Genomic DNA, 25,941 nt, shown 5'->3' with positions numbered 1-25,941 from the left:
CGATCCACTTTTCAAAAAGCTGTATATCTAGATGGCTGAACATACTGTGCATATCACATGAAAGCACACCGTTATGTTGAGTTGCTCGGTTTCAGTTATTTAGTTAAATGCAATTAACTACAGATTCAAGAAAATCCATCCTCTGTTCACCCTTTAACAGTTCTTTGCAATTTTTTACTACTTTGGGGAATTTTCAGGAATCCAAAACTATGGCCCAACTACACTTTCAAACTGGGCGCTGGGGCTTTAAATGGCTCCTTGAACCCTCGGGCACCCAGTTAATAAACACCCACGTCAGCACGGAGCTCCAGTCGCTTTAACCGGGTTTCGGTCTTTAGGGCTGAGCAGGAAGTAAAGAGTGTGGACCCTGGACGAAGGGGGGGGGGTGAGGAAAAAAAAGAGCGTCGACAAAGACAGACCGAATCGAAAATGGAAATGGTGACGGACCTGGGGGTGAACAGACTCTATCGGGCGCCGGGCGAATCAAGTCACCAGTGAGTATCGATGGGTTTTCGTCCGGTGGTGGGTGTTGAAGGGGGGGATCATGGCGTGGGGCGTAAGCGGGTCCTTTCGGTTCCCCTCGCCTCGGAAGGAGTCACTGGGTCTGGACAGCAGGCGAATCCCTCCCGCCGTTCGCCGCGCTCCGGACCTCCAGCTAGAAGCGGGGGGTGGTCGTGAGGAATGAATACGGGTGTGTAAGGAGGGAAGCTTATCCCCAGGCGGATGTCCTCTGGATATTTATGAATCCGAGCCTGCCTTGCTCTGTCGGGAGGTTTGTGTCTATTTTTCTATTGTGTGTTGGCCGGAGCCTGAAGTGGGCGTCGCTCCAGGACAGGCTGGGCTGCTCCGTCGCACCGCTGCCCGCTTTTTTCCTCTCGAAGGACTGCAGCACTCCCGTATGGCTTTTTTTTTTTTTTTTTGTGGGACCGGCGCCTGGATTTCACGGCACACGGCTCGGTCGAGACGTTAGATTTGGAGCGGTTTTTTTTTATTATTCGCACCGGGGATACAATAGCGGGTTGCGGGCGGGTTGTCGGGCGCTGTCAGCCAGCTAATTAAATATAAATGCCTTTTGTGGAGTCGATGTGTGGATGAGTAAATAGGCTGCCGAGGAAATAAAAAAAAAGAAAAAAAAACTACGGTTATGAATTGCAAGTGTATTTATTTTCCCAATAAGCCTCGAGTGTTTTGTTGCATCGAGGGTTTCATGTCCGCTGCCGCTCTTCCGTCCGGGTTTTTTTTTTTTTTTTTGTCACCCGACAACCGCCGCCTGGTGTCGGGTGTAGCCCAGACGAAGAAGGTTTTTTTTTTTTTCCTCTTCTCTTTTTCGATTGAAAGCCGTTCCAGCCAGTGACAGCGCAGTGTGAGGTCCCGCTGCGGACTGTCTGCGAAACCGCTACAGAAACAGAAAGTGATTAACAATTGCATCGTCGGGTGCCACTGTTTTTAAATGGAAGCACAATTACTGTCCTAGCTAATCTCAAAGTCTAATCTCGGTCAGAAAAATGTTTGGTTTTTTTTTTTCTGTGCAAGAACTGATGACCCTCCTGTCTCCTGCAGGCAGCCCCAGAGGTGGTTCAACACAGCGGACATCACAGTGGCCCACCAGAGCAACCTCCTGAAGCAGCTCAACCAGCAGCGTCGCCAGGAGCTTTTCTGTGACTGCAGCGTGCTGGTGGAGGGCCAGCTCTTCAGGGCCCACCGTAACATCTTGTTCGCAAGCAGTGGCTACTTCCGCATGCTGTTATCTCAGGGGCCTGACGGGCTGTCAGAGTCCGTCAACGCCACCTTTGATGTCTTCAGCCCAGAGACTTTCACCGTCATCCTGGATTTCATCTATTCCGGCCAGCTGGATCTCTCCAGTCACAATGTGATCGAGGTGATGTCCGCAGCCAGTTACTTGCAGATGAACAGTGTCATCAGCTATTGCAAGAACTTTATCAAGTCCTCCCTAGACATCAGTGTGAAAGATGAAGACAGTGACCGTTGCCTCAGCTTGTCAGAGACCTGTAGCTTTACCAGCGGGGCTGGAGAGGACACGTCCGACCAGCAGCAGCAAGGCTCCGTCAGCCCACCACCAGCACTTTGGACACGGGACAACTCAAGATCCCAGTCAAGTTTCATGGGGAAAGACTTAGACCAAGATATTCTGGGCTCAGCCTTAAAGAGTAACCCCAGTAGCCCCGCAAATGAACTCAGTGAAGAGCCAGAAGAACTACAGGACCCTCAGGACCCTTTGTATACTCTGCCAGGATCAGAGCGCCGGCGTAGTAAAGGTTCGTCTAAGAGGAAGGCGCCAAACAGCAGTCGCACCAGTCAGCATGAAGACCTGGACATTCAGGAAGCGAAGACTCAGAAGGCTGAAAAGGCAGAGGAGCTCTATGCCACTCTACCTCCTATTGTAGGTGTTATTGGGCACTTTAATAAAGGTGAGTTGGGCTGTGGGAGAAAAAAATGACTCAATTTTTTTTCTTAATTTCTAGGCATATGAGAAAAGGAATTACATCATCTGCAAACAACGGTTTCAGGGGAATGAACAGAATTAGAGAATGTTTGCTTTTTTGCAGACTCCAACCCCATTATGCGCTTCAAATGCCCCTTTTGTACACACACGGTGAAGAGGAAGGCCGATCTAAAGCGTCATTTGCGATGTCACACTGGAGAGAGGCCGTACCCCTGTCAGGCCTGCAATAAGCGTTTCACTCGCCTCGAGCACCTCAGAAGCCACTTTGAGACGGTAGGAGGTTATTTAAATTAAGTGGTAGCACAGTCTCATTCTAAACACCTGTGTCATTATGTACATTGACAAACTGACAAATCACATAATAAATCTCAACATGTTTATCTCTCACTTTTGGTTTCTGATCAGATCCATCAAGCCAGGAAACTAGTGTGCAGGAAGTGTAAGTGTCAGGTGACAGAAGAGACGGGACATGTGGTCTGTGAGGGCACACGACGCTACCGCATGTGCACTGCATGCATCCAAGAGGTGGGCTGCAATACCATCTCCATGGATGGTCTTGAGGGGTCCAACGAGGAGCCGGCCCTGTTGCTGGGTGTGGATGGGGAGGAGGAGGAGGACAGCAAGAGGACATGGATGGTAAATGATGATGACGACCTAGCAGAAGACTCAGGGGCGGACCTCATCATTCAGCAAGTGGATGACAGTGATGAGGAACTGCAGTGAAATGGGACCAAAGCATGCGTGTGTGTGTGTGTGTGTGTGTGTGTGTGTGTGTGTGTGTGTGTGTGTGTGTGTGTGTGTGTGTGTGTGTGTGTGTGCGCGTGTGTGTGTGTGCGTGCGTGTGTGTGTGTGCGTGCGTGTGTGTGTGTGTGTGCGTGCGTGCGTGCGTGCGTGCGTGCACCAGTGCACACACACGCTTGTGTGTACTTGTGTATGGGTTTGGGTCTGTGTGTGCAGAAGCATACACAAATATTGGGAATGTATGCAGCAATGTCATCCACTGATGTAAATATACACAATTACGATATATATCAGTCAGCATAATACTTTAATCATTATTTTCCCAGAGATTTTTGACCTTTGTGACAGATCTGCTTTTTGTTTAGCTTCATAAACATATTAGCTTCATATCCAGCATTCAAAGCATGCATAGTCAGTATTTCCTTTTGCTTTGATTATTATTATATAATAACTCCTATAATCATATATATTTTCCATATGCATGGAAAAAACACTTCTGCTTCTTTATATGACTTTCCACTTGGATAAATGTCACGCGAGTGAAACAAAACCACGGACTGAATGAGGGCTCTGCTGTCTCCTTTTAGGGAAACTCCAGTATCTTACTGCCAGAGTGCTCTCTATGTTTGTTTATGATATGCACTATAATGTGAAACCAATTTTAATTTATTTCTTTTTTACTTTTTTTTACTTATTAAAGATATTTTTCTAGATTTCTACGTCTGGGTTCTTCTTTCTGAATAAAACAATCGAGGCTCTCAGTACAATTACAATTTCACACTGGAAATACTTTTAAAGAAAGTGTTACATAATTACAAAAATAAAAGGGTCCTTAACAATTCTATGTAATTTGGGGTATGCTTGGTATATACTTTTGGAATTAGACATGGCCAACACTTATGAAAAAACCTGTATGACACGGTAATATTCATTGTAATAAACAAAACTGCATGTGAAACGCAATAGTTGTTTTCCACAGAAATACTGACAGCTGTCAGTATGGCTATGGCAAAATCTTAATATCTAGAGGAATGTTTTTTCAAAGAATGAAATACAATGAAAATGCAGTTCTGAATACATTTGCAATAAGAGACTAATTGGCTTGATAACGATGTGGCATCATATGGACATTTGGGCAACATTTTTGCAGGGAGTGAAGAACAACGAAAACACAAAGAAAAGTAACTGAACATTCTATTCCCCATGGCTGTTTATATGTCACAATGCCAATATTAAACAAATAAGCATGTAAATATCAGTGAGAAGTATAAAAGTTATTTGTGCCTGCCAGATTTGAACCCCCATTTTTGTCAGAAATGTGTTTCTGTTTTTGTTCCTGCTGTTGGATGTATGGACTTCACTCTTTGACGTTGTGAATAACCATGAGTTTTACACTCAGAAGTTAACATTTTAATGGAGCAAAATGTAGGTCTCTGGGATTGGACACCCTCTCTTTGCTTAAGAATAGGCTTAAAACATTCCTATTTGAGAAGGCTTGTAGTTAGGGTGAGGCTAGACCCTAGTTGCGGTGCAATAGGCTTAGCCTGCCAAGAGAAATCCCATGCTGCTCCTCTCGGACTCCTCCCTCTTTGCACCCATGTCTCATCATCAATGCATGACTGTAATCCATATATTCGCCCAATTCCTGAGATTCCCTAATTACACAGGAGCCCATGGGGACATGGCTCGATCTCCTGCATTTGTCTCACCAGGTCACCATTGCTATTGTCATCATGAATCTTAAAGTTACCGGTATTATTTTATCACTTTCAGCAATTATGCATGTGGGTGTCATTGCTACTAGTTTGAGCTGTGATAGATACATGAGCATTTGTTTCTGTCCTTCCCAAAGCCTGCATCACCCCTCTATCTCTATCACACTCTTGCTTTCTATGTCTGTCCTTCTATTCCTCTCACTCTGTCTTTCTCTCTCCCCCTTTTTCACCTCATCCGGTCGAGACAGAAGGCCACCCACACTGAGCGCAAACCTGTCCAAGGTTTCTGCCTGGTAAAAGACAGCTTTTCCTCACCGCTGGCAATACATGCTTTCACATTTGGGGAATTAGCTCTTGAGATAACAGTTTTGATTTGGAACTATAAACATACCGACTTGACTAAATGTTATCTGTGCTGTTAACCCTCTCCAGGCAGATGTTGCAGATTTGCAACAGCTAAATGCTACTTAGCTAATTACGCCACAACTTAATTTGAGCCTGAGAGGGTTGCAAAAAAAAAACTTTTAAGAGGGGGATGTAAATTTGTCTCATAATATCACAAACATGTAAATGTTAAGAAGACAAAAGTGATGAGGAAATCTATGCCTCAAGCATAGAAGTAAATACTGTATTGAAAGAGTTTTCGTAATATCAAAGCCTGCTGCACAAAGACACACTACCCAACTAAAAGATGAATGTTATGGGTATTTGCCAAGGATTTCAGTGTGATTAAGTATACAGATTCATTTGATATATTAATACTCCTAAGCTTGTGTTGTATACTTTGAGGTATTCTACTGTGGGATTTTTATGTGGAAATAATGTGATGTGTTACATATGAAAAACACCTAATCTTAAAAATAGATATGTTAAAGTTTGGATGTGATGTAGCTGTTTGGGGTCCCACACATGGTAAATCAAGAGTCGCTGTGATATTGGAGACCGCTGACCCAATAGCAAAATAGAAAGGAATGCAATAGTATTTTTATTGTCATTTATTGTCAATGACACTTGGTTTCAGCTCTGCAAAATGCTCCGCATAAACAGTAGGTTTTCTGTGTATATGAATGTATGTACGTATTTATAGTTTAAAAATTAGAACGTCATGAAAAAGCTCAATATTTCTTGTCATCCAGATCAGGAAGTGAAACCCATATATTACATAGTTCCATGACACATAGAGTGAACTATTTCAGGCCTTTCTTGAAATGTTTATGATAATGGGGCAGATAATGAAAACCAACATTCAGTATCTCAAAAAATTGAATGTTACACAAGATTAATAAATAAAGGCCTCTGAAAAGTATGTTCATTTCTATTCTCCTCAATAGCTGGTGGGGCCTCCTTTTGCATGAATTACTGCATCAATGTGTCATAGCAATCAGCCTGTGACACTGCTCAGGTGAAATGGAAGTCCAGGTTGCTTTGATTGCAGCCTTCAACTCATCTGCATTATTGGGTCTGGTGTCTTTCACCTTCCTCTCAATAATACTCCATAGGGTTCAAGTCAGGCAGGTTTGTCTGACTTGAAGCACGGTAACATCACGGTTATTGAACCAGCTTTTGGTACCTTTGCTGGAAAATGAAATCAATTTCGTGGTAGATGACTGCACTGACTGGACTTCAGAAAACACAGTGGACCAACACCAGCATGACTTGGCATCACTGACTGCGGAAACTTCACACTGGTCTTCAACCAACATGGATTCTGTTGGAATCCACCAGACTATGAAAATTGCTTATATTGTCTGCATCACCCCCGTTAGGAATCTATCAAGACAAAGATGCTCTCACAAACATGGCGTTAGGACAATGCTCTCTGCATACAGTAATCAAATCAGTTTCCTTTAATAGATCAATGGTGAGTTTATCTAACCTCTACACGAGTAATAGTTGCTCCTCTTGCCAGTCATTAAAGTATCAAAACAACACAGAAATCTGAGAAGGGGTGACTTTCGACGGAAAGGCTGAAGGAACAGTCCAGTTCTTTTTCTCCACAGCCCAGGTAAGACACTTCTGATGTTGTCTCTGGTTCAGGGGTGGTTTGACTCAAGGAACGCAACATTTGTAGCCTATCTCTTGGATTTGCTCTTTTGGCTCTTGATGTGCTGACTCCAGCCTCCGTCCACTCCTTGTAAAGCTCCCCATAATTCTTGAATGTATTTTGCCAGAGAATCCTCTCAGGGCGGCGTTTATCCCTTTTGCTCACCTTTTCCTACCACACTTTTCTTTCCACTGTACTTCTTCTTTAGCAATGACCTTCTGTGATTTACCCTCCTTGTTGAGGGGGTCAGTGACCGTTGTCTGGACATCTGTCATGTGATTGGGTGGCTTACTGACCCAGACTGAGAGACCATTTAAGGGATATCTTTGCAGGTGTTTTGTGTTAATAAGCTGTATAGAGTTTGGGACTTTTCAATTTTGAGCTTCTTCACAGTATTATAATATTCTGAGACACTGAATTTTACATTTCATTATCTGCAAGCCATAGTCATCAAAATTTCAGTCAATGAAGACCTGGAACGCTTCACTTGATATATGGGTTTCACTTTCAGATATGAGTAACAAAAAACATTGAACTGTTTCATGATGTTAATTTTTTTCAAACTGTACTTTATACATGAACATGAACTACTGACAACTAGGGAGAGTGTGCATAAATACAATATCAATATAACTTAGGTGGGTAGGCTCCAGCATCCCCCACGACCCTAACATGGATAGGCGGTTGATAATGGATGAAATATGGACATGAGAGAGAATGACAATTTGACGGTAAAATACGCAGACTTCTTCCAATATAAAAAAAAAAATCAAGACCTGCTGTCTCCCCCAAATTGACCGCTAGATGGCGCCCGCGTGGAGCTTTAGTAGACTGAAGCGTCTCCACGGAAGAGGGCTAAGTGACGTCACTCCTGACCAATATGGCGGCTGTCCTGAAGCACGTCAATAGACGCATATTAAGTCCAACTATGGGTCAACAGAATTTGGCGTTCAGTTCCGCTGCGAAGATTAAGCCAGTGAGTTATGTAATGTTTCACAATATGACGGCATTTAGTTCTCAAGTTGACAGCTATTTGGGCCTAATACTCTCATCCGGCCCGCAGGTTCTAATGTAATCGCTAAATTGCTAATCCAATGTGTGTGTTTTACCAGTCGGGTCTGAGAAGATGTGAAGCGCTACCAGAAAGGGTAAAAATTGTCGAAGTAGGACCCAGGGATGGGCTTCAAAATGAAAAGGTAACATAAAATATCGTGGTTCATACATAACGCCACCACGACAGATTTCGGTCAATATGTTTTTCAATCTGTTTTTTTTTTTTTTCATTACCGGGTAACACGACCTTGAACGCTTGATGGGCTGTTAGTAAGTGGCTTAATACATCAGATTTTCGAGTGTTCGTCATCTTGTTTTACTCCGTTTATTCTCAGGTTATTGTGCCAACAGAGACCAAAATCCACCTGATAGACTTGTTGTCAGAGTCGGGGCTGTCAGTGGTGGAAGCCACCAGCTTTGTGTCACCTAAGTGGGTTCCGCAGGTTAGTTTCCCCTGGCAAAACAATTTGCATTCAAATGGATGTAAGCTCCACAGTCGGTGTTTAAACTGCAGCGTTAGCATAGAAATTGCCTTTGTGTTTTTCTTTTTTCTTTTCTTTGTTCTTTTTTCTAAGAAACATTTGGTTCCTGTTTTTTGTCTAAATATCAGATGGCTGACCAGGTGGAGGTGATGAAGGGGATCACAAAGAAACCCGGAGTAATTTACCCAGTCCTTACTCCCAACCTAAAGGGCTTCCAGGCTGCTGTTAGTGTCATTTAGAAACTTTCCCTCAGTTGTCTTGATACTATGTTTCTCTTACTCTGAGTGCTGAAACATGTCCCACTCCTTGATCCTACTTGTCACAGGTGAAGGCAGGGGCCTCAGAGGTTGCCATATTTGGTGCTGCATCTGAGCTCTTCAGTAAGAAGAACATAAACTGCTCTGTGGACGAGAGTTTATTGCGCTTCGACGAGGTTATGAAAGCAGCCAAAGAAGCTGGTGTGCCAGTTAGAGGGTAGCTGTTGTGGTGTATTTATGACACTAAACTAATTTTAAAAAAACAGAATTACAACCCACTTGTAGCAAAGATCATCTCCATGTATGTATGTTTTTTTTTACCCCCTACCCTACAGCTATGTATCATGTGTTCTTGGCTGCCCATACGAAGGCAAGGTGGCACCGGAAAAAGTTGCACATGTGAGTTCTTCCTTCATTTTCCACAAATCTGTCAATTGTTTTTTAATTAAATCAAGTTAAATAGATCTAGTCACTACAAGAGCCCCCAACATCTCTCACAGGTAGCAAAGCGTTTGTATTCCATGGGCTGCCATGAGATTTCACTTGGGGACACAATTGGAGTTGGGACTCCAGGGAGTATGGGTGCAATGCTGGAGGTGGTGAGCAGAGAGATGCCAGTCAGTGCCCTGGCAGTTCACTGCCACGATACGTATGGACAGGCTCTGGCTAATATTCTTGTAGCCTTGCAGGTTAGACTTGGCTTCGATTACTTACAAAAAATACCCTCCTACAAATACCTTGACAGACTCTGGTCCACAAGCAACTGCGTGTCATTTATTATCAATTATTGTTTTGTTTTTTTGTTTACAGATGGGGATCAGTGTGGTGGACTCTTCCATAGCTGGACTGGGTGGCTGTCCTTATGCCCAAGGAGCTTCTGGAAATGTTGCTACCGAAGATGTGGTTTATATGCTTCATGGACTAGGAATTCAAACAGTAAGAGGCTATATTTTGTCCTTGCATACTTCAGCACTTGCTTTATTAATAATATGCTAATCTAATACTAATATTGTGTAATATGTGATATGTTTGAGCTTGATCCCAACTTGCTCCAATTTTTGGACTTTATCACAGGGAGTGGACATTTCCAAGCTGATTGATGCTGGGAGTTACATATGTCGAAGCCTAAACAGGAAATCCAGCTCCAAAGTGGCACAAGCCACCTGCAAACTGTAAACAAAAGTCAAACATCTGGCTGTTTCACAGTCAAGCAAAGCTGGTACCTGTGTGTGCAGGTTGTTATATTGACTGGTATGACTATCTGTCTTTGATATTTTAATTCAATGCAAAATAACAGCTACAACAGTGCCTTTGGTGAGGTCAGTTTCATCAGCCTTTCCGTCAAAAGCCACCCTTTCTCCCAATTTTGTGTTGTTTTGATACTTTACTGACTGTCTGGCAAGAGGAGCAACTATTATATTTTGTGTAAAGGTTAGATAAACTTACTGTTGATTGGTTTAAAGAAAGCTGTTTTGATTACTGTATGCAGTGAGCGTTGTCCTGATGCTATGTATGCGAGAGCATCTTGCTTTCCACATATTGTGTCCATCATCCCCTTTACAACTAGGTAATTTTCATTTGTGGAATTTATTTTTGTTTTTCTGAATTTAAAATGTATTTACAATGTAAATAAACTATATGTATTTAAACAAATGCGCTGAGGTGTGGTGAAAAAATTCAAAAGCATCGTAAAAACTGCATGAAGAAGGATGAAAGGTGGTGTACCAAGAAGTTAAAACATTGGGACAGGTCATCCAAAAACTGGTTCAAGCCTCCATTTTACTATTACAGGGAATTTAACATACGTTTTGTCTTTTGTATCTCCCTGGGGCTTTTGAAGTTTCTAGGGAAAATTAGTTCCAATTTGAAAAAAAAACAACGACCCTGTTTTCTTACCGCACCTTTAAGGAGCCTGAAGAACAAGTCAAACAGGCAGGCTGAGATTCCTACTTCAGCTCTTGGCAGTACCTGCCAAAGTATACAGCAATGTGTATCACAGAAATACAGTCACAATGACTCAAAGCATATTGAAATGTGTAGTTGATAATTTTCATTCAGGGGTCAATAGTAATGAGTCGGCATTAACAGACTTCCACGTTCTACTGTAAGTAGTTGTCAAACAATCACTAAGTAAAATGGCGCTTCCAATGAAATTGGATTTTAGTGAGTACCCCAGGCCCACAAGTTCAATTAATTTATTTATATATCAAAAATTACAATATACATGTATATATACACAAGAAGTGCCAAATACATATTTCCAACTTAAAATTCCACAGTGGATGGTTGAGTAAACATGAGGCCAACCTTGTCCACATCCTGTGCAGCAGCACAAGAGCTCCAGTTCTACCAACACAAAACTGCAGCATTCCTCTCTTGATTTCCATGAACAGTAATCTTGGATGAGGCAAGATTGTTAACAAACATGCCAAAACACAGCGATTTAAGATTAACGAGTGTCCGTGCAGCATAAGCCCACCGAGGTTTTGAGGGAAAATAGATTCACTTTGTGCAATTTGTGACTTAACAATTCTGAGAAAGTATTTGTAAAAGAATTTCAGCCTGTTTTCACTCCCAGTTTCTTCTTCTTCTCCAAGTATAACCCTCCTTAAAAACTGTCCAATCTCCACAGTAGTTACTGAAATGTACAACTAACACTTGGTCACAATAGAAATTGACACGTCAGCGTGGACACTGGAGCCCTCCTGAATATTCCTTTTTTCCATCCCCTCCCATGTCAAACCTCAATTCTCTGAGAGACATGACTGGAATATCAAATTGTTTTAAGGTTGGTGATGCTGATAAGGTAGATAGGCCGTTTATTCCAATAGCATCACAGGTAATCTTAACAATTCAATATGCCCCATGCTGACTTATCAATATCGTGCCTGAACCAAAGTTCATGTGCCTGAAGAGTCTAAAGTGTGGGCGCAAGGGTCCCACAAGATGAGCCCAGTGCATCATCTTCCAAGGAATGACACGGGCCGCTGGTCGGCTCTTAGTTCTGAGTTTGCCTGTTCTTTCAGCCATTTGTGCTTTGTTTTTGTGTTAAGCGTGACTTATCAAGTTCGGGGCAGAGGCCCGGATCTTTTCCTCCAGCCTTAGGCCAGAGGGCCTGTATGCAGACCTATCGAAGGTTCTGAAGGGTGGAGGTTTGTCCTCAATGTCCAGTTTGGAAGAGGCAAGTCTGGCATTGTTACAGAAGTTGTCATTATAGTTGTCATGGTGCACAGCCACGTTACGATGGCGCCTCTTGAGCTTGTTTGCGATTCGTACAATCCTCTTTGCAATCAGGTAGATGATCTCACAGATGTTGAGAACAATACAGAGGGCCGAGGCACCGACCATGAAGTAGGTGAAGACTTTCTTCTCAGTGGGGTGGCCGATGTAGCAGTCCACAATGTTGGGGCACGGCGCCACCTCACACTTAACCACTCTTGGCAGGTAGAAACTGTCATACACGTAGTGGAGGAGGTAAAGGAAGGCCACCTCAATGCCCGTTTTGACGAAGAGGCTGATCAGATAAGTCCACCACAAGCCGCCGTGTTTCTTCCCTGTGTTGTTGTACAGCTTGGTGTCATCTCCGTACTTAGCCTTGTATTTGCGCTCTCTGTCGTCACGGTATGCTACATGCATGACCACCAGGAACGATGGGCAGGTAATGAATATGAGTTGCAGCGCCCACAGGCGGATGTGGGAAATGGGAAAGAAGTGGTCGTAGCAAACGTTGGCACAGCCGGGCTGCTTGGTGTTGCAGTCAAAGTCTTTTTGCTCGTCGCCCCACACTCGCTCAGCTGCTACGACATACACCATCACCCTGAACACAAACACAACAGACAGCCATATGCGTCCAAACGCAGTGGAGTACTTATTCACCCCACTGAGGAGGGCTTGGAAGGTCTTCCAGTCCATGTCCTTGGCTAAGGGTCAGATATGTCTCTCAGGAAGACTCCTTTTCCAAGTTGAGTTACACCGGAACCTGAAGATGGCAGCGTGAAGAATGAGTGGACGTGCTTCTATCACCTGCTGAATATTCACTTCATTTTAAAAAAAAGGTTCATTTCAGTTTGGGGTTAGGGGGGCACTTTAGGCGACTCAGACAACCACTAACGTTTCATGAGAACTTTTCAAATACACAATTTATCTTCCGGAACAGCGAGTAAAATGAAAACATTTTCTGCATGTCTCATTTGTCAGGTTTCAGAGGGGATAACATTAACACAAAGTTCTGAACAGGCTTCCAGCCAGACCCTTCATAAAGGAAATGCTTTGGCTCAACACAGCAGCGGTTGATAGAGACATAATTTCTAAATCCAAATTTGTTTTCAGGACTTCACATTTCTTCTCACTTTTAAAGGGACGTTCATTTATTGGAATTTATAAAAACGAAAACGAATGAAGCCTGTCGTGGAAGGGCTGCGCTTTTTGCTGTTTTTTTTTTTTTTTTTTTTTTTTTTGCGGTTGTTCTCTTAGTTTGTTCGGCTTATAAGTCAGAGGCAACACAGAGAAAATACTCCATCCGATCGTGCGAGGAGAACGTAAAACAAAAGTTTTTCAAACTTACCAAAACGCGCTTTTAGTCCATGTGAGCGGAACAAAATACGAGATCCGACCGCCGGGTTTCCGTTGACGTTTAGATTTCCTGCTGATTTCTGTCCTGGAAACAAAAGCTATGATCCTTTTTTTTTTTTTTTTCGCCAGGTAAACGCGTAAAGCGCAGAAATACCTCCGTGGGTGTGGTTACAGAGCCGAAGACTACGAGCAGCCCTCTACCTCCCTCTCACCCTTCCCACGCAGAGAAGCGTGGCAAATCACATATATTATGGCAGAGAGAAAAAAGAGATCCATCCTGTGAAAAGTATGCCTCCTGTGTTGTAGGGGAAGTTTGACAATGCAAGCCCGTGGGAGTGGGGGGCGGGGGGAGATTTATGTCTAAATCTAGTAAGTACTTTTATCTACTGAATTTAATAAAAAAAAGTTGGAAGAGTTCTTTCCACCGGTCTCGACTGAGATCAAATGGATTACGTTTTCGGAGTGTGTGTCCTTGCACATTTAGGGGTAAAGGGGTATTTTTTTTTTTGTTGTGTTCACTGTAACCAGGAACAAGATCGTCCTCTTGTCCCATCTTGTTTGAGAACTACGCAAGAAGCGGTCACACCCCAAAGATGAATGCATTTTTCCCCTCTCATCGGTGTGTTTTGTTGTTGGAGGTTTCCGCTTCTGTGACGAACGTCGGACGACATTCTTTGGTCTGACGGTGTGGAGTGATGAAAAGGGTGGGTAGAAAAGAAAGTATGGAGTTTTATGCAAATTCTGGCTTAATAAGACCTAAAAATACATCTCCAAATACAACAGATTACACTGTGGTTATTAGACATCCCTGTTATTTTGCATTTACTCGTTTTACAGTTGGGATTTTGGTGTCAAGTAGAGTGAAGTATTATTTATATCGCACCAAATCTCAACAAAGTTGTCTCAGGACACGTTTCATACCACACTATTTAAAGTAAATAAACGTTTGTTACAATCCAGTTTCTTTTCCTGACTATTGCTTTCTATTTTGAGGTTTTGATTTTTTACTTGTTGCTTGACCGTTTTCATTTTAGATTCTAATTTAACCTTGATTCGTCCCTCATGGGGAAATTCTTTCTCTGTAATTAACCAATCATGGATGAACCATGATCAGTCGGCTGCCATCCTGCTGCTGCAGGGGAGCAGTCAGGGGTTCGGTGTCTTGGTCACCAACATTTTGACACACTAGTAAGAGCCGGGAATCAAACCTGGAATGTTCAGTTCCAAAGACTATTGCTTTACCTCCCGCGCCACATTGTTGACTAAAATGCGAGTCCAGTCAGTCTCTCACTCTTAATTACCAAAAAGCTTCCAGGGACACAAATGTTCAACTTGGAAGAAAACTTGTGTGGTGCAAAAGCCAAGGATGGATATCCCGGAACATTTGAAAATATGGTAGCTTGGTGTGTAGCCTCAATCACATCATTCATTCATTAATGCCAATCCTGCAGTGAGGGTCAGTGGAGTGTAAACCAGCTGTCACGCGGCACACACAGAGACATGCAATAATTCACATCTGCAATTAACTTTATGCACCGAGTGAGGGACCCGGAAAACCCGGAGGAAACCCCCGCAAGACACGGGGAGTGCAAGTAAACTCAAAACAGGCCCCCTGTTGGGATCAAACTAAGGACCTCCTTGCTGTGAGACAAAGTGCTGACCACTGCACCATCGTGCATCCTTAGTCACATTATTCTCTAAATATCTTTTAAATCCTTTTATATTTTTCCATTTATATTTCAAACAAGGGGGAAATTGCTATTCTGGAGGATGATCACAGTCCTGTCTTCTCTGAAATCAAGCACTCCCTTCAAAGTCTGGCAGCAATCTGTGAAAACCTACACGATCTTGTCAGAAGTCTCAACTGGCTTTGAGGAAAAGTCACTTTTGGCTTTGGCTTAAGAACAGGTAAGAGTTTGCGATAAGGAGAGAGCATCCGAGCGGCAAAGGTTCCTTCTCGGCCGCCAGACGAAAAACTGGTCAATGCGGTCTGTTGGGAAAACACCAGGAGGAATGTAACCAGGGAGCCAAATTTTGCCAGTTGCAAGTCTCAACAAAACATACAAGAAAACAAACAACAATGCTCAGGTCTGGAGTACATTACTAGAGTCCTGAGAGAAAGACAATGAATCTGGACTGACAAAACTGGCGACAAGGGTGGAGGCAACAGGACTTCAAAAGAACTTCATGTACTGAGCCAGGCTCATATTCAGGAGGGTATATTTAAGAGCATAAACATTCGTCCTAATTTAGAGACAAGACCTGTTACTCCTTTTCCTTACAATAGCACTGTCATATACATGATTCTCCACTGAGATTTTCCAAAAAATCCTCTTTTAACAGTGGCACAGAATTAAGAGCTCTGTTGCAGCAAAAACAAGAAAAAAAAACACAACAAGCTTATTAGTGAGCTGAAAGCAAAGTTTTAGACAGTTTTCACAAACTTCAGTGAAAGCAAAGAGAGTAGTAAAAGATAAAAACAAAAGAAGGAAATGTGAGTTTTTGACTTTTGCCTTCTACTCTGACTCAATAAATGTGCAGTGCAAATACTTGAATAGTTATTCAGATGTTTCATAGACTAAATTCCAGCGCTGGGTTGAGTGACACATCAATATGGATGAATCACCGTGAAGGAGGAAGACTGCTCCTCCTTCCCTCTTCAAGTGTAGAACAAGCCATGTTCTGACTTCACAGCTCCTAGCAACACTACAAACCACCTGGTAAACAGGAGGGTGAATCTGAGACATGGAAAAAATGGAGAGGCAAACCACTGAACACAAAACCATCACAGACATTTTTGTGGTATTAGCTGTTTCTTTTTTTCTTTGAAACCAAAACGTTCTAAAACAGCAACAATCTGCACATTACAAAATGTCATAAGTTACGGCATAGGAAGATACTGTGTTTATGTGCACTTCCACATATAGAAAGGAAACCCTCACAATGTAGACAATGTAAAAGGAATGCAAAAAATTATTTTAATGAAAAATAATATTAACAGCTATGCAGTCATGCTGCACCTCATATTGGGATAGATTCACATCCTAATTCAAGTTACAGTTCACAAAAAACATCTGCAATGATTTACCTCCCTTTGGATTTTTCCAAAAAATATATTTTTGCTGTAATATGATGACTCCCCAATAGTCGGCCATAGATGTCTGCTTTCTCATGAGTAAAATATAAATGAAGTTACTCTCAATGAGGTCCAAGCCAAGAAAAAAAACATTGATGGCTCTTTCCAAAGAACGGAAGTTATTTTCTCTCAAACACACAATCTTGGCTCCTCCTTCGAAGTGGCTGTTGCACGTTTCCTATAAACTGTGACACAAAACGCAGCAGGATTGATGTTTCGTGTAGACCTTCTGGCTATCTCCGATCCAGCGGCCGTATAGAAGTGCCTTGACTGCATTTCAGTTTTTTTTTAGAAAAAACAAGTCATGGCGACTGGCAAGTCTTTTGAGAACAGAACGCGCTTGTTCAATAAGACCGAAGTCCGTACGGATTTGTATTGTCGTGATTTCAGGCAACAGCCACAGAGTATGAAGGGGCAGGAGTTTCGGGGGTATTTTTGCTTGTCCGCTGTAGATTGTTAGCCTCCATCAACTCCTTCCCACTGGACAGCGTGTTGGGTGGGACATGGTGAGACTGATGGAGCTTGATGAAACACTCACGGCACCTCTTCCCGACCAGGTACAGGATTTCGAAAACGGAGAGGAGGATGCACGCCAGGCTGGTGACCACCATGAAGATGGTGAAGATCCTTTTCTCCGTGGGCCGAGCGATAAAGCAGTCTACTTTGTTGGGGCAGGGTTTCTCTTCACACTTGATGAGCGAGGGGAAGTCGTAGCCCTCGTAGATGTGGTAGAGAAGGTAGACGAAAACGGCGTCCACACCTATTTTAAAAATCAGCGTGAGGACGTAGGTCCACCACAGGCCCCCGCGTTTCTTTCCCGTGTTCTTGTAGAGACGGTGGCAGTGCTCGCCGTACTTGAGGCGATTCTTGCGTTCTCTGTCTTCCCTGTAGGCCACGTGCATTACGACCAGGAACGAGGGACAGGTAACGAAGATGAGCTGCAGGGCCCACAGCCGAACGTGGGAAACGGGGAAGAAGTGATCGTAGCAGACATTGTGACAACCAGGCTGGGCGGTGTTGCATTTAAAGTCCTTCTGTTCATCGCCCCACACCTTCTCCGCTGCCACAACGAACACCATCACCCTGAAGAGGAAGACAATGGAGAGCCACACTCGGCCAAAGGCCGTGGAGTATTTGTTCACGCCGCTGAGGAGGCCTTGGAGGAATGCCCAGTTCATGCTGACTTTTTGTTAACACTTTTAACTTTTCTCCCTGCGGATGGAGACAAAAGGAAAAAAAATCCAGAGTTGAAAATGGCACAGATGATTTAGACAGTTTAGATTAAATCACGTTCAAATAAAGCTGGAAAAGGAGTCTTCGGGTAAATGTATTAAAGCATCACACGCCTACTGTCTTCACTCTGAATATATGGAAAAGATTGTGTGGAGACGGTGATTTCCTTTTAAGCAGTCGCTTTGCTTGAGGAAGGCAGCTTTCCCGATAAGTCGCTCGCTTCCCGACAGACGGTTCGGTTCGGTTCGGGTCGAACCAAACGAACTTCGATATTCGGTTTTCGTTTGGGTCATAAACACGGGTACTCACGGTGGATCCAAAGTCGAAGCGCAGGAGCATTCTTCGGACGCGTCGCGTAGATGACACTGGATTTGTGAACTGGACGGGGCGGGTGGAGTTGGGGGTGGGGTGGAGATGTTTGCTTCTGAGTGCGTTCAAACCCCAAACCTGCCCAGGTGTGGCCGATCCACGCCGGCATACTTGTTCGACAAAATATCTTGAAAAAGATCGGACGCGTGAAACATTCCCTCCGTTCTGAAGGCTGCGATTTAACTTTACGTCAAACTTTTACTGTACTTAAAGCGACTTTAATTTGCTTTAAACACCACTGATTCAATCTTTTTTGGGGTCAATTGAGAAAAGAAAATATAGAAATATATACAGTTATATGATGGGGTAATTTTCGAATTGGACGTAAACTACGCAGGGTTACTCTTACTATGTGATTATATTCTCTAAACTAGAAAAACAGCTCCCACTTTTAAGAATTCATGTATGATTGTGTTCGTTATCACGGTTTGCAATGGTGCGTCACAAACATTCACACATTTATGATGGAATTATTTTGAGTCTTTCGAGATTTTACAAGTCAGTGGTTATTTCTAAAGTAAACATAGAGATATATATTTTAAAGGTGATGTCGACCAAACTTCAAATTGCTTGATTATTTTTGTGAACATTATGGGTTCGCTTATCCAGTCTGCCACATACGCTCAAGCACACACTGTTAAATCCTAAACGAGGGAAAACCCAATAGATAAGCAAAAGAACACGGAGAAGAAAGTTTTAAACACAATAATCGTAAGAAGGGTTTTAAGGAATTTGTGTTGAGTCTTTCCTCTTGGAGATTTTTCCAGACTGTGGAGGTCAGTGTTGTCCCAAACAGCAGCACGCTGGGGTTGAGATTGGAACATTTTAGCAGTCAAAAGTGGCAGAAATCAATCTTTTTTTCCCATTCTTTTTTTCAAAAAAGGTTTTTATTGAAATATTTACATGGTCAATAAATTGCAGTCAGCCTGAGAAAGACCATTAAGTCATCAATGATACCAGACATACAATGCTTCCATTCTCACACACACACTACTATATCATTTACATATATTCTCCACAGTCTGAGATGATGACTTTCTGTTTGGGTTTGCCATCCTTTGTTCCTTGAGCCTGCATTAAGGAAACAGATGCAACAGGTGGTGTCAGAGAGGGGAAAAAAAAAAACCATACAAAAGCAGCTTAAGATTATACGAGTTAAAAATCATTATCCCTATTTCTTAAAAGTAAGCACTTTTTGGGGTAAGATTTGCAAATTTTAAATTAAATGGACGACAGAGCCAAATGCAATTTTACAGTACACTAAGATAACTTCATTAGTCAAAAACTAGAAAACACAAAAATTGCGTACCCATATGATGTTCTTTTCATGCAATGGTTCTAATAATTTTCTTTAACAAGGGAATTTATTGCTTAGTCAAATATTGAAATCCCGGTCCGAGAAAGTGACTTTAGTTTTCATGTAACTTCTTTAAAATCACATTTCAACTACACCTCTCCATTAGTAATCCAAAAGAGTCCTTTACTCTTTACTCAAAATAAAATGAAATCTTTAGTCAACATGGGGCATATCAAACTAAAAGTGCAGATTCATAAATTGCAATTTGGCTCTGATCGATGTTGAGCCATAAAGGTATTTCATTATGACTTCCTGAATTTTTTTCTTATAAAAATAAAACCAACCATGATTATACAATGGCTTTTTAAAGCTCAGTATATCCATTTATTCCTTACCTCCATCAAATGAAGGACATCCATTCCATCCACCAGCTCTCCAAACACCACATGTTTGCCATCCAGCCAGTCTGTTTTGTCGGTGGTGATGAAGAATTGGGATCCATTCGTGTTTGGCCCAGAGTTGGCCATGGAGAGCTGCCCTGCATTCATGAGACACATGTTACCACATCCTCTGGTTAACTCTATAGCACTTTCGGAGATCCCAACTTTACTTCTGAAAGCTCTATACCTGGAGCGGTGTGCTTGAGAACAAAATTTTCATCGTCAAACTTGCGCCCATAAATGGACTTGCCACCAGTGCCGTTGTGGTTGGTGAAGTCCCCTCCTTGGCACATAAACTGGGGGATGATACGATGAAGGCTGCTGCCTTTGTAGCCGAAGCCCTTTTCATGTGTGCACAAACAGCGGAAGTTTTCTGTTCGAGAGATTTAAAAACAAAAAAGCCTTTGTTTACACTCTCGTAAGCTCTTGTTTATGGCAGCAAAATGTAGACAGTTTTATTTTGAAGCTCAAAGCACAACAGTGAATAAATAGCATATGACATACTGTATAAGTATGCTGATTTTTCTAAAAACTTGGATAAATAATGATGAAAGGGTAAAGGATATTTTTTCCACAAAATTTGGACAGGCCAGGATTACCTCAGGCATCGAAACAGGAACTTTCGAGTTCCAAGACAACTGCTCTTAGACCCTGATCCATACTGTCCCTATTATTATCATTATTAGTATTATCAACAAGGCATAATTATTACTATTATTACTATTTTTATTGGACAGTATTCATTCTATTACTACAAAAACAAATATATGAAATAAAATAATATTTTACACTGCACAGAAGCGTTTCAAGAACATGTATTCATTGTTCCCCCTGCTTATCAGTAAATGATGTTTGAAGAAGATGCATTCTTCTGCTTCCTCTTGCTCCTAATTTGTTTTTGCTTTGAGGAGATGGAAAAGATTGCCTGCCCTCTGCAATAACCAGAAAAGCCTTGAAGGCTACCTTTGCTTGTTGTTCAAAACTGGTATTATAGATGCTGCAGGAACCCATTACCAACCACTCATCTGTGTTTTGTTCAGCGCTTTAGTAAATTCTCTTGCAAATACAAACCTTTTCTCTTGATGACGGACATTTGTGTGATTTATTAATGAAAGTAGTATGGGTGGCACTGGCCGGTTTCTTTTGACAAAACCAAACATGCGAATCAAACATAATAACCAGATCATACCAGATCGGTCAAGGCCCCGGGTTAACAATGACCGTCATTGGTACAGGTGACCAACAGCGAACCAATGGAAAATGGGCTACTGTAGGTCAAAGACGGAGAGGAGGAAGGCATGTTCGGAAGCAGAGAGAAAAGAGGAAAGGCAAGAGTCTGGGACAGAGAGTAAGTACTTTGAATATTGGGACTATGACAGGAAAAGGTAGAGAGCTGGTCGACATGATGCAGAGAAGGAAAGTGGATATACTGTGTCCAGGAGACCAGGTGCAAAGGTAGTAAGGCTAGAAACTTAGAAGCAGGCTTTAAGTTGTACTATCACGGTACTTACAAGAAGAGAAATGGAGAAGAAGTTTTCTTGAAAAAGGAGTTTGTTAGGAACGTTCTGGAGGTGAAAAGAATGTCAAATAGACTAATGAGTCTGAAACTGGAAACTGAAGGTGTGATAATCAATGTTATCAGTGGTTATGCCCAGCAGGTGGGATGTGAGCTTGAGGAGGAGAAGTCTGGAATGAGTTACATAAAGTGATGCAGAATATCCCCATAGATGAGAGAGTAGTAATTGGTGCAGACTTCATTGGACCTGTTAGTGAAGGCAATAGATGGGACGAAGAAGTGATGGGCAGATTTGGTATACAGGATAAGAACGCAGAGGGATAGATGGTGGTAGATTATGCAAAAAATGATGGAAATGGCTCATCAACATCTTGTATAGACAGGGTAACCTGAAAGAGATCAGTGACTGCAAAGTAGTTGTAGGTGAGAGTGTAGCCAGACAGCATAGCATGCTGGTTTGTAGGAAGACATGGGTGACAAGTAAGATTAAGAGGACAAAGGCAGAGCAGAGGACAACGTGGTGGAAGCTGAAAAGTGAAGAGTGTTGTTTGGTTTTCAGGGAGGAGTTGAGAAAGACTCTGGGTGGTCAGGGAGAGCTTCCACATGATTGGACAACAACAGCTAGTGTTATCAGGGAGACAGGTATGAGAGTACTTTGTGTGTCATCTGAAAGGAAAGTAGATAAGGAGATTTGGTGGCGGAATGAGGAAGTGCAGGAGTATATACAGAAAAAGCGGTTAGCAAAGAAGAAGTGGGACACTGACAGAACTGAAAATACAGGAGTACAGGGAGATACAATGCAAGGTAAAGATAAAGGTAGCAAAGGCAAAACAAAGGGCGTATAATGACCTGTATGCTCGGCTGCACAGTAAGAAGGGAGAGAATGATCTATAAAGGTTGGTGAAACAGAGAGATAAAGACGGAAAGGATACACAACAGGTATGGGTGATTAACGCTAGAGAGGGAAATGTATTGGCAGATGCTAGAAAAGTGATCAGAAGATGGAAAGAGTGCTTTAAAGAGCTGATAAATGTGGAAGAAGAGGTGACTTTTATACACCACAAAGTAGCAGAGATTAGTAAAAGTGAAATGAGGAAGGCATTGAAGAAGATGAAGAGTGGAAAGGCAGTTGGTCCTGATGATATACCTGTGGAGATGTGGAAGTGTCTGGGAGAGGCAGCGGTAGAGGTTCTGACTCGATTATTCAACAGGATCTAAGAGAGTGAGAAGATGCATGAAGAATGGAGATGAAGCGTGATGAAGCCTATCTTTATGAATAAGGGAGATGTGCAGAATTGCGGCAAATATTGAGGGATAAAGTTGATGAGCCATACAATGAAGTTATGGGAAAGAGTAGTGGAAACTCAGCAGAGCAGCAATATGTCTTCATGCCTGGAAAGAGTACTACAGATGCAGTATTTGCTTTGAGAATGCTAATAGAGAGGTATAGAGAAGGCCAGAGGGAGCCACATTGTGTTTTTGTAGACCTAGAAAAAGCAGGATACTAAGAGAGGTGCTCTGGTATTGTATGAGGGAATCTGGAGTGGCAGATAAGTATATTAGACTGGTGCAGGACATCTATGCTAGCTGTGAGATAGTGGTGTGTTGTTCTGTAGAGGTAACAGAGAAGTTCAAGGTTAAGGTGGGACTCGACGGTGAGGCTCCAGGGAGTTGAGATTGAGAAGTTATAGGATTTCAGGTGCTTGGCGTCAACAGTCCAGAGCAATGGAGAGTGTGGAAAAGAGGTGAAGAGACGGGTTCAAGGAGGTTGGAATGGGTGGAGAAAAGTGTCAGGGGTAACAGTTACAATGACGAAAAGACAGGAGGCAGAGTCAGAGGTCGCAGAGATGAAGATGTTGAGGTTCTCTTTGGAGGAGTGACCTGGATGGATAGGACCAGGAATGAGTCTATCAGAGGAACAGCGCATGTTTGATGTTTTGGAGAGAAGGTTAGAGAAGCCAGGCTGAGATGGTTCGGTCATGTACAAAGGAGGGCTGGTGAATATTCTGGTAGATGGATGGGGGAGTTGGAGCTGCCAGGCAGAAGGTCTCGAGGAAGACCAAAGAGAAGACTTGTGGATGTAGTGCGAGATGATATGAAGGTAGTTTGTGTGAGAGAGGAGAATACAGATAATAGGGTTAGATGGAGAGGGTTGATTCGCTGTGGCGACCCCTGAAGGGAAAAGCCGAAAGGAGAAGAAGAAGAAGAAGGTATGGAAATATATTTCCTGCTCTGGGTTGATGACAATACATCCTGCAGCAAAGCTTGACCATGGCAATCAAACTTCACACCACAGGATAAATGTATACACAGTAAATAATGTCATCTCTCATGCTTGAGGATTCAAAGCATATTTAAATAGTATTTAAATACCTTAAAAGTCTGGCCCAAGAATACACTAGAGAAAGACATTACAGTTAAAGCCTGACACAGTAACATACAGACCTGCTGTCATTGGAACAATATCAGCACGAAGTAGGAAGCGTAGTCTCCCCGCAGGCTTGTTGCCAATCTTAATGTCCATATAGACCTGGGGATTGACTCGTCCCTTTTTAGCAGGAGGCTCGCCCTACAAAAAAAACCCTCCTGTCTCAACAAGTCTGATTTTGCATGTATAATCAAATGATGCCATTTACAGGAGGGAGGGTGCACTAACCTCTTGAGCTGTAGTTTTGGCAACTTCACCTGCTGCTGTGTCCCCTTCAGTTTCCTCTGCAGTCTTCCCAGAGAACTTCTTCAGCCAATCATCATCAGACCAGACTGGAAAAATTCAAACCAGAAAAATTGTTTTAAATTTCAGTTCATGAAGAAGAGTCTATCAAAATGTCTTCGTCACCGCTGATCACCTGGTCGAGAAGAACCTTCTTTGATTCTCATTGGCTTTGCTATGTTGACCCGGACTGTCCTCCCAAAGAGTTCAGACTCGTTCTGTTAAAGAAATTGAAATATAACAAACATAAACAAGGGGCTAATTATTTTGATGTGTTGAAGAATCAAGCTATTCATTAGATTTAAACTGTGATCTTGTAAATCTACAAAAGTTTTGATGGTGTGGACATTATACTTCTCCAGTGCAATGTATTTGCTGTGTGTGTGTGTGTGTGTGTGTGTGCGCCAGAAGGGTGTCATCAGCTTACCATGTTATCAATAGCTGCTGCTGCATCCTGAAAAGTACAATTAGAAGGTCAATTACAGAAAATAGCCAACAGAAATATACGTTCCAACAAACCTTGACTATAGTAAATAATGATAATTATTTTTCCTTTATTAATCCCTATTTGTTCACTGCAATTAACCTATCATGGATGAACCATGATCTGTCGGCTACCGTCCATCAGTGCCAGGGGAACATTTTGTGTATTGCTCAACTACACTTCGACACACTAGGAGGACCCAGGAATTGAACTTGGAATGTTCGGTTCCAATAGCAATTGCCCTACCTCCTGGGCAACGTTACTGGCTAAACTGCAAGTCCAGTCAGTGCCAACAAAAGGTAAAACTTCTCAGTTACAACATCTGATATGTTGTTCATATTCTATTGGGAATAAAATGTGCTCATAAAATTTGCACATCATTGCTTTCTGACTATATCCATAATTCACAGTGCATACCAACTTTTTTCAGAGTTTGGATTGTAAAACAGGAATGAAAATACTGTTGTATATTACCATCTACATTTCTTAAAATTGTTTTTTTTTTGGCTTTTTTGGAAATGTTCCTTAGTCATGAGTTAATTTGAACTAGAAATATTAGCAGCAGTAAAAGGTGGACATACCTCTGCCAGCTCAAACTCAATGAATGCAAATCCTCTGTGCTTTTCTGGAAATTGGCCGCAAGACACAAAGGTACAGCTAAATACTTGATATGTTATAACTCAGAAAAACCAAACAGACGTTTTCAAAATTAAACCTTTACCTGTTTCATAATCTAATGGTATTTGTATGTCTGTTATGTCTCCGAAAGGAATAAAAGCAGCATGTAAGACCTTCTCGTCCACTTCCTCTGCCAGACCACCTAGTGAAGGGACGCAGAAGATAAGTAAAAAAAAAAGAACAATTAAAAATGCATAGGCCAGGTATTTGAATAAGGCTCGTTTCCTTTGATCTACATATCGTCCTTTTCAGTGGTGTGTTTTAGAGGTGGTGAATTGTAACTCTGTAAGGCTTACAACAGTTTTTGTGTTTCGTACTGGACGCTTCTTATGTGTCGTTATATCCACATTCTTAACACTTTAATGTCACGTTAAAGTTACGTTTGTGACTCGTATTGTTCGAGTTTTTCGAGATGAAAGATTGGCCGTTCACACTGACAGTTGTAAATTTAAGGCACATTTGTAACGAGTAAGTCATTATGGACTTACCGACATAAAGCACCCGTTTGCTCGCAGCCATGTTGAATTCAATTCTTCAACTTTGACCCCGGCCTGTAATTGGTGGAGGATGAACAAATGCCCGCCTCTCCGTGGAAAACTTCCCTCGAGCGCCCTCCAGCGACGCAGATAGAGAATTATTCAAATACTGTACTACATTGTACTGCATATTTCATACAACTCCTCTTACTCTTGATTGAATATCATTTCAATAAAAAATGCTTTTCTTTGCAGGAAGAAAAAGCATTGTGAG

The 25,941-nt window shown here is 42.3% G+C and overlaps 5 protein-coding genes across 8 annotated transcripts; 2 read left to right on the top strand and 3 right to left on the bottom strand.

The window, feature by feature from the left end:
* The first annotated feature begins 86 nt into the window (after positions 1–86).
* On the top strand, positions 87–3,917 carry zbtb8a (zinc finger and BTB domain containing 8A). 2 transcript variants are annotated; one of them, XM_086147442.1, is made up of 4 exons: positions 87–494; positions 1,561–2,429; positions 2,568–2,737; positions 2,870–3,917. In XM_086147442.1, exons 1-4 carry the CDS (start codon positions 430–432, stop codon positions 3,185–3,187), a joined length of 1,422 nt encoding a protein of 473 aa, XP_086003568.1. In that variant the 5' UTR covers positions 87–429; the 3' UTR covers positions 3,188–3,917. The 2 variants fall into 2 exon arrangements, with proteins under 2 accessions (XP_086003568.1, XP_086003572.1); XM_086147446.1 differs by lacking the exon at positions 87–494 and adding an exon at positions 521–772.
* Positions 3,918–7,811: 3,894 nt separating this feature from the next.
* hmgcl (3-hydroxy-3-methylglutaryl-CoA lyase) lies at positions 7,812–10,409 on the top strand. The gene is made up of 9 exons (XM_086147490.1): positions 7,812–7,940; positions 8,077–8,160; positions 8,353–8,460; positions 8,628–8,723; positions 8,825–8,973; positions 9,092–9,155; positions 9,257–9,445; positions 9,567–9,692; positions 9,831–10,409. Exons 1-9 carry the CDS (start codon positions 7,845–7,847, stop codon positions 9,930–9,932), a joined length of 1,014 nt encoding a protein of 337 aa, XP_086003616.1. The 5' UTR covers positions 7,812–7,844; the 3' UTR covers positions 9,933–10,409.
* A 526-nt stretch (positions 10,410–10,935) lies between these two features.
* Positions 10,936–13,670, bottom strand: gjb3 (gap junction protein beta 3). Of its 3 annotated transcripts, none has more exons than XM_086147420.1 (2): positions 13,321–13,670; positions 10,936–12,793 (listed from the first exon to the last, which is right to left on the bottom strand). In XM_086147420.1, exon 2 carries the CDS (start codon positions 12,666–12,668, stop codon positions 11,805–11,807), a length of 864 nt encoding a protein of 287 aa, XP_086003546.1. In that variant the 5' UTR covers positions 12,669–12,793; positions 13,321–13,670; the 3' UTR covers positions 10,936–11,804. The 3 variants fall into 3 exon arrangements, with proteins under 3 accessions (XP_086003546.1, XP_086003555.1, XP_086003540.1); XM_086147429.1 differs by having other exon boundaries at positions 10,936–12,782; XM_086147414.1 differs by having other exon boundaries at positions 10,936–12,735.
* Positions 13,671–15,728: 2,058 nt separating this feature from the next.
* gjb10 (gap junction protein beta 10) lies at positions 15,729–18,076 on the bottom strand. The gene is made up of 2 exons (XM_086147406.1): positions 18,007–18,076; positions 15,729–17,676 (listed from the first exon to the last, which is right to left on the bottom strand). Exon 2 carries the CDS (start codon positions 17,640–17,642, stop codon positions 16,851–16,853), a length of 792 nt encoding a protein of 263 aa, XP_086003532.1. The 5' UTR covers positions 17,643–17,676; positions 18,007–18,076; the 3' UTR covers positions 15,729–16,850.
* An 879-nt stretch (positions 18,077–18,955) lies between these two features.
* ppie (peptidylprolyl isomerase E (cyclophilin E)) lies at positions 18,956–25,721 on the bottom strand. Its single transcript, XM_086147404.1, has 10 exons — positions 25,680–25,721; positions 25,235–25,333; positions 25,095–25,138; positions 24,457–24,483; positions 24,166–24,247; positions 23,976–24,079; positions 23,765–23,888; positions 19,991–20,176; positions 19,759–19,901; positions 18,956–19,137 (listed from the first exon to the last, which is right to left on the bottom strand). Exons 1-10 carry the CDS (start codon positions 25,708–25,710, stop codon positions 19,069–19,071), a joined length of 909 nt encoding a protein of 302 aa, XP_086003530.1. The 5' UTR covers positions 25,711–25,721; the 3' UTR covers positions 18,956–19,068.
* Positions 25,722–25,941: the final 220 nt, after the last annotated feature.

The sequence above is a fragment of the Fistularia commersonii genome, chromosome 1 (assembly GCF_037954325.1).
Source record: "Fistularia commersonii isolate RoL2024-O1a breed Wild chromosome 1, RoL_Fcom_v1.0, whole genome shotgun sequence".
Classification (NCBI taxonomy): Eukaryota; Metazoa; Chordata; class Actinopteri; order Syngnathiformes; family Fistulariidae; genus Fistularia; species Fistularia commersonii.
The sequence above is the reverse complement of the archived record's forward strand: the minus strand, read 5'-3'. Positions and strand labels throughout refer to the sequence as shown.

Coding starts and splice junctions, on each gene's coding strand:
- zbtb8a (XM_086147442.1), top strand. CDS start 430: ATGGAAATGGTGACGGACCTGGGGGTGAACAGACTCTATCGGGCGCCG. Junction 495..1,560: donor CCGGGCGAATCAAGTCACCA/GTGAGTATCGAT, acceptor TGTCTCCTGCAG/GCAGCCCCAGAGGTGGTTCA. Junction 2,738..2,869: donor TCAGAAGCCACTTTGAGACG/GTAGGAGGTTAT, acceptor GTTTCTGATCAG/ATCCATCAAGCCAGGAAACT.
- hmgcl (XM_086147490.1), top strand. CDS start 7,845: ATGGCGGCTGTCCTGAAGCACGTCAATAGACGCATATTAAGTCCAACT. Junction 8,161..8,352: donor ATGGGCTTCAAAATGAAAAG/GTAACATAAAAT, acceptor GTTTATTCTCAG/GTTATTGTGCCAACAGAGAC. Junction 8,974..9,091: donor GCTGGTGTGCCAGTTAGAGG/GTAGCTGTTGTG, acceptor CCTACCCTACAG/CTATGTATCATGTGTTCTTG.
- gjb3 (XM_086147420.1), bottom strand. CDS start 12,668: ATGGACTGGAAGACCTTCCAAGCCCTCCTCAGTGGGGTGAATAAGTAC.
- gjb10 (XM_086147406.1), bottom strand. CDS start 17,642: ATGAACTGGGCATTCCTCCAAGGCCTCCTCAGCGGCGTGAACAAATAC.
- ppie (XM_086147404.1), bottom strand. CDS start 25,710: ATGGCTGCGAGCAAACGGGTGCTTTATGTCG. Junction 24,484..25,094: donor TTGAGTTTGAGCTGGCAGAG/GTATGTCCACCT, acceptor TGTACTTTTCAG/GATGCAGCAGCAGCTATTGA. Junction 20,177..23,764: donor TATTGTTCCAATGACAGCAG/GTCTGTATGTTA, acceptor TCTCTCGAACAG/AAAACTTCCGCTGTTTGTGC.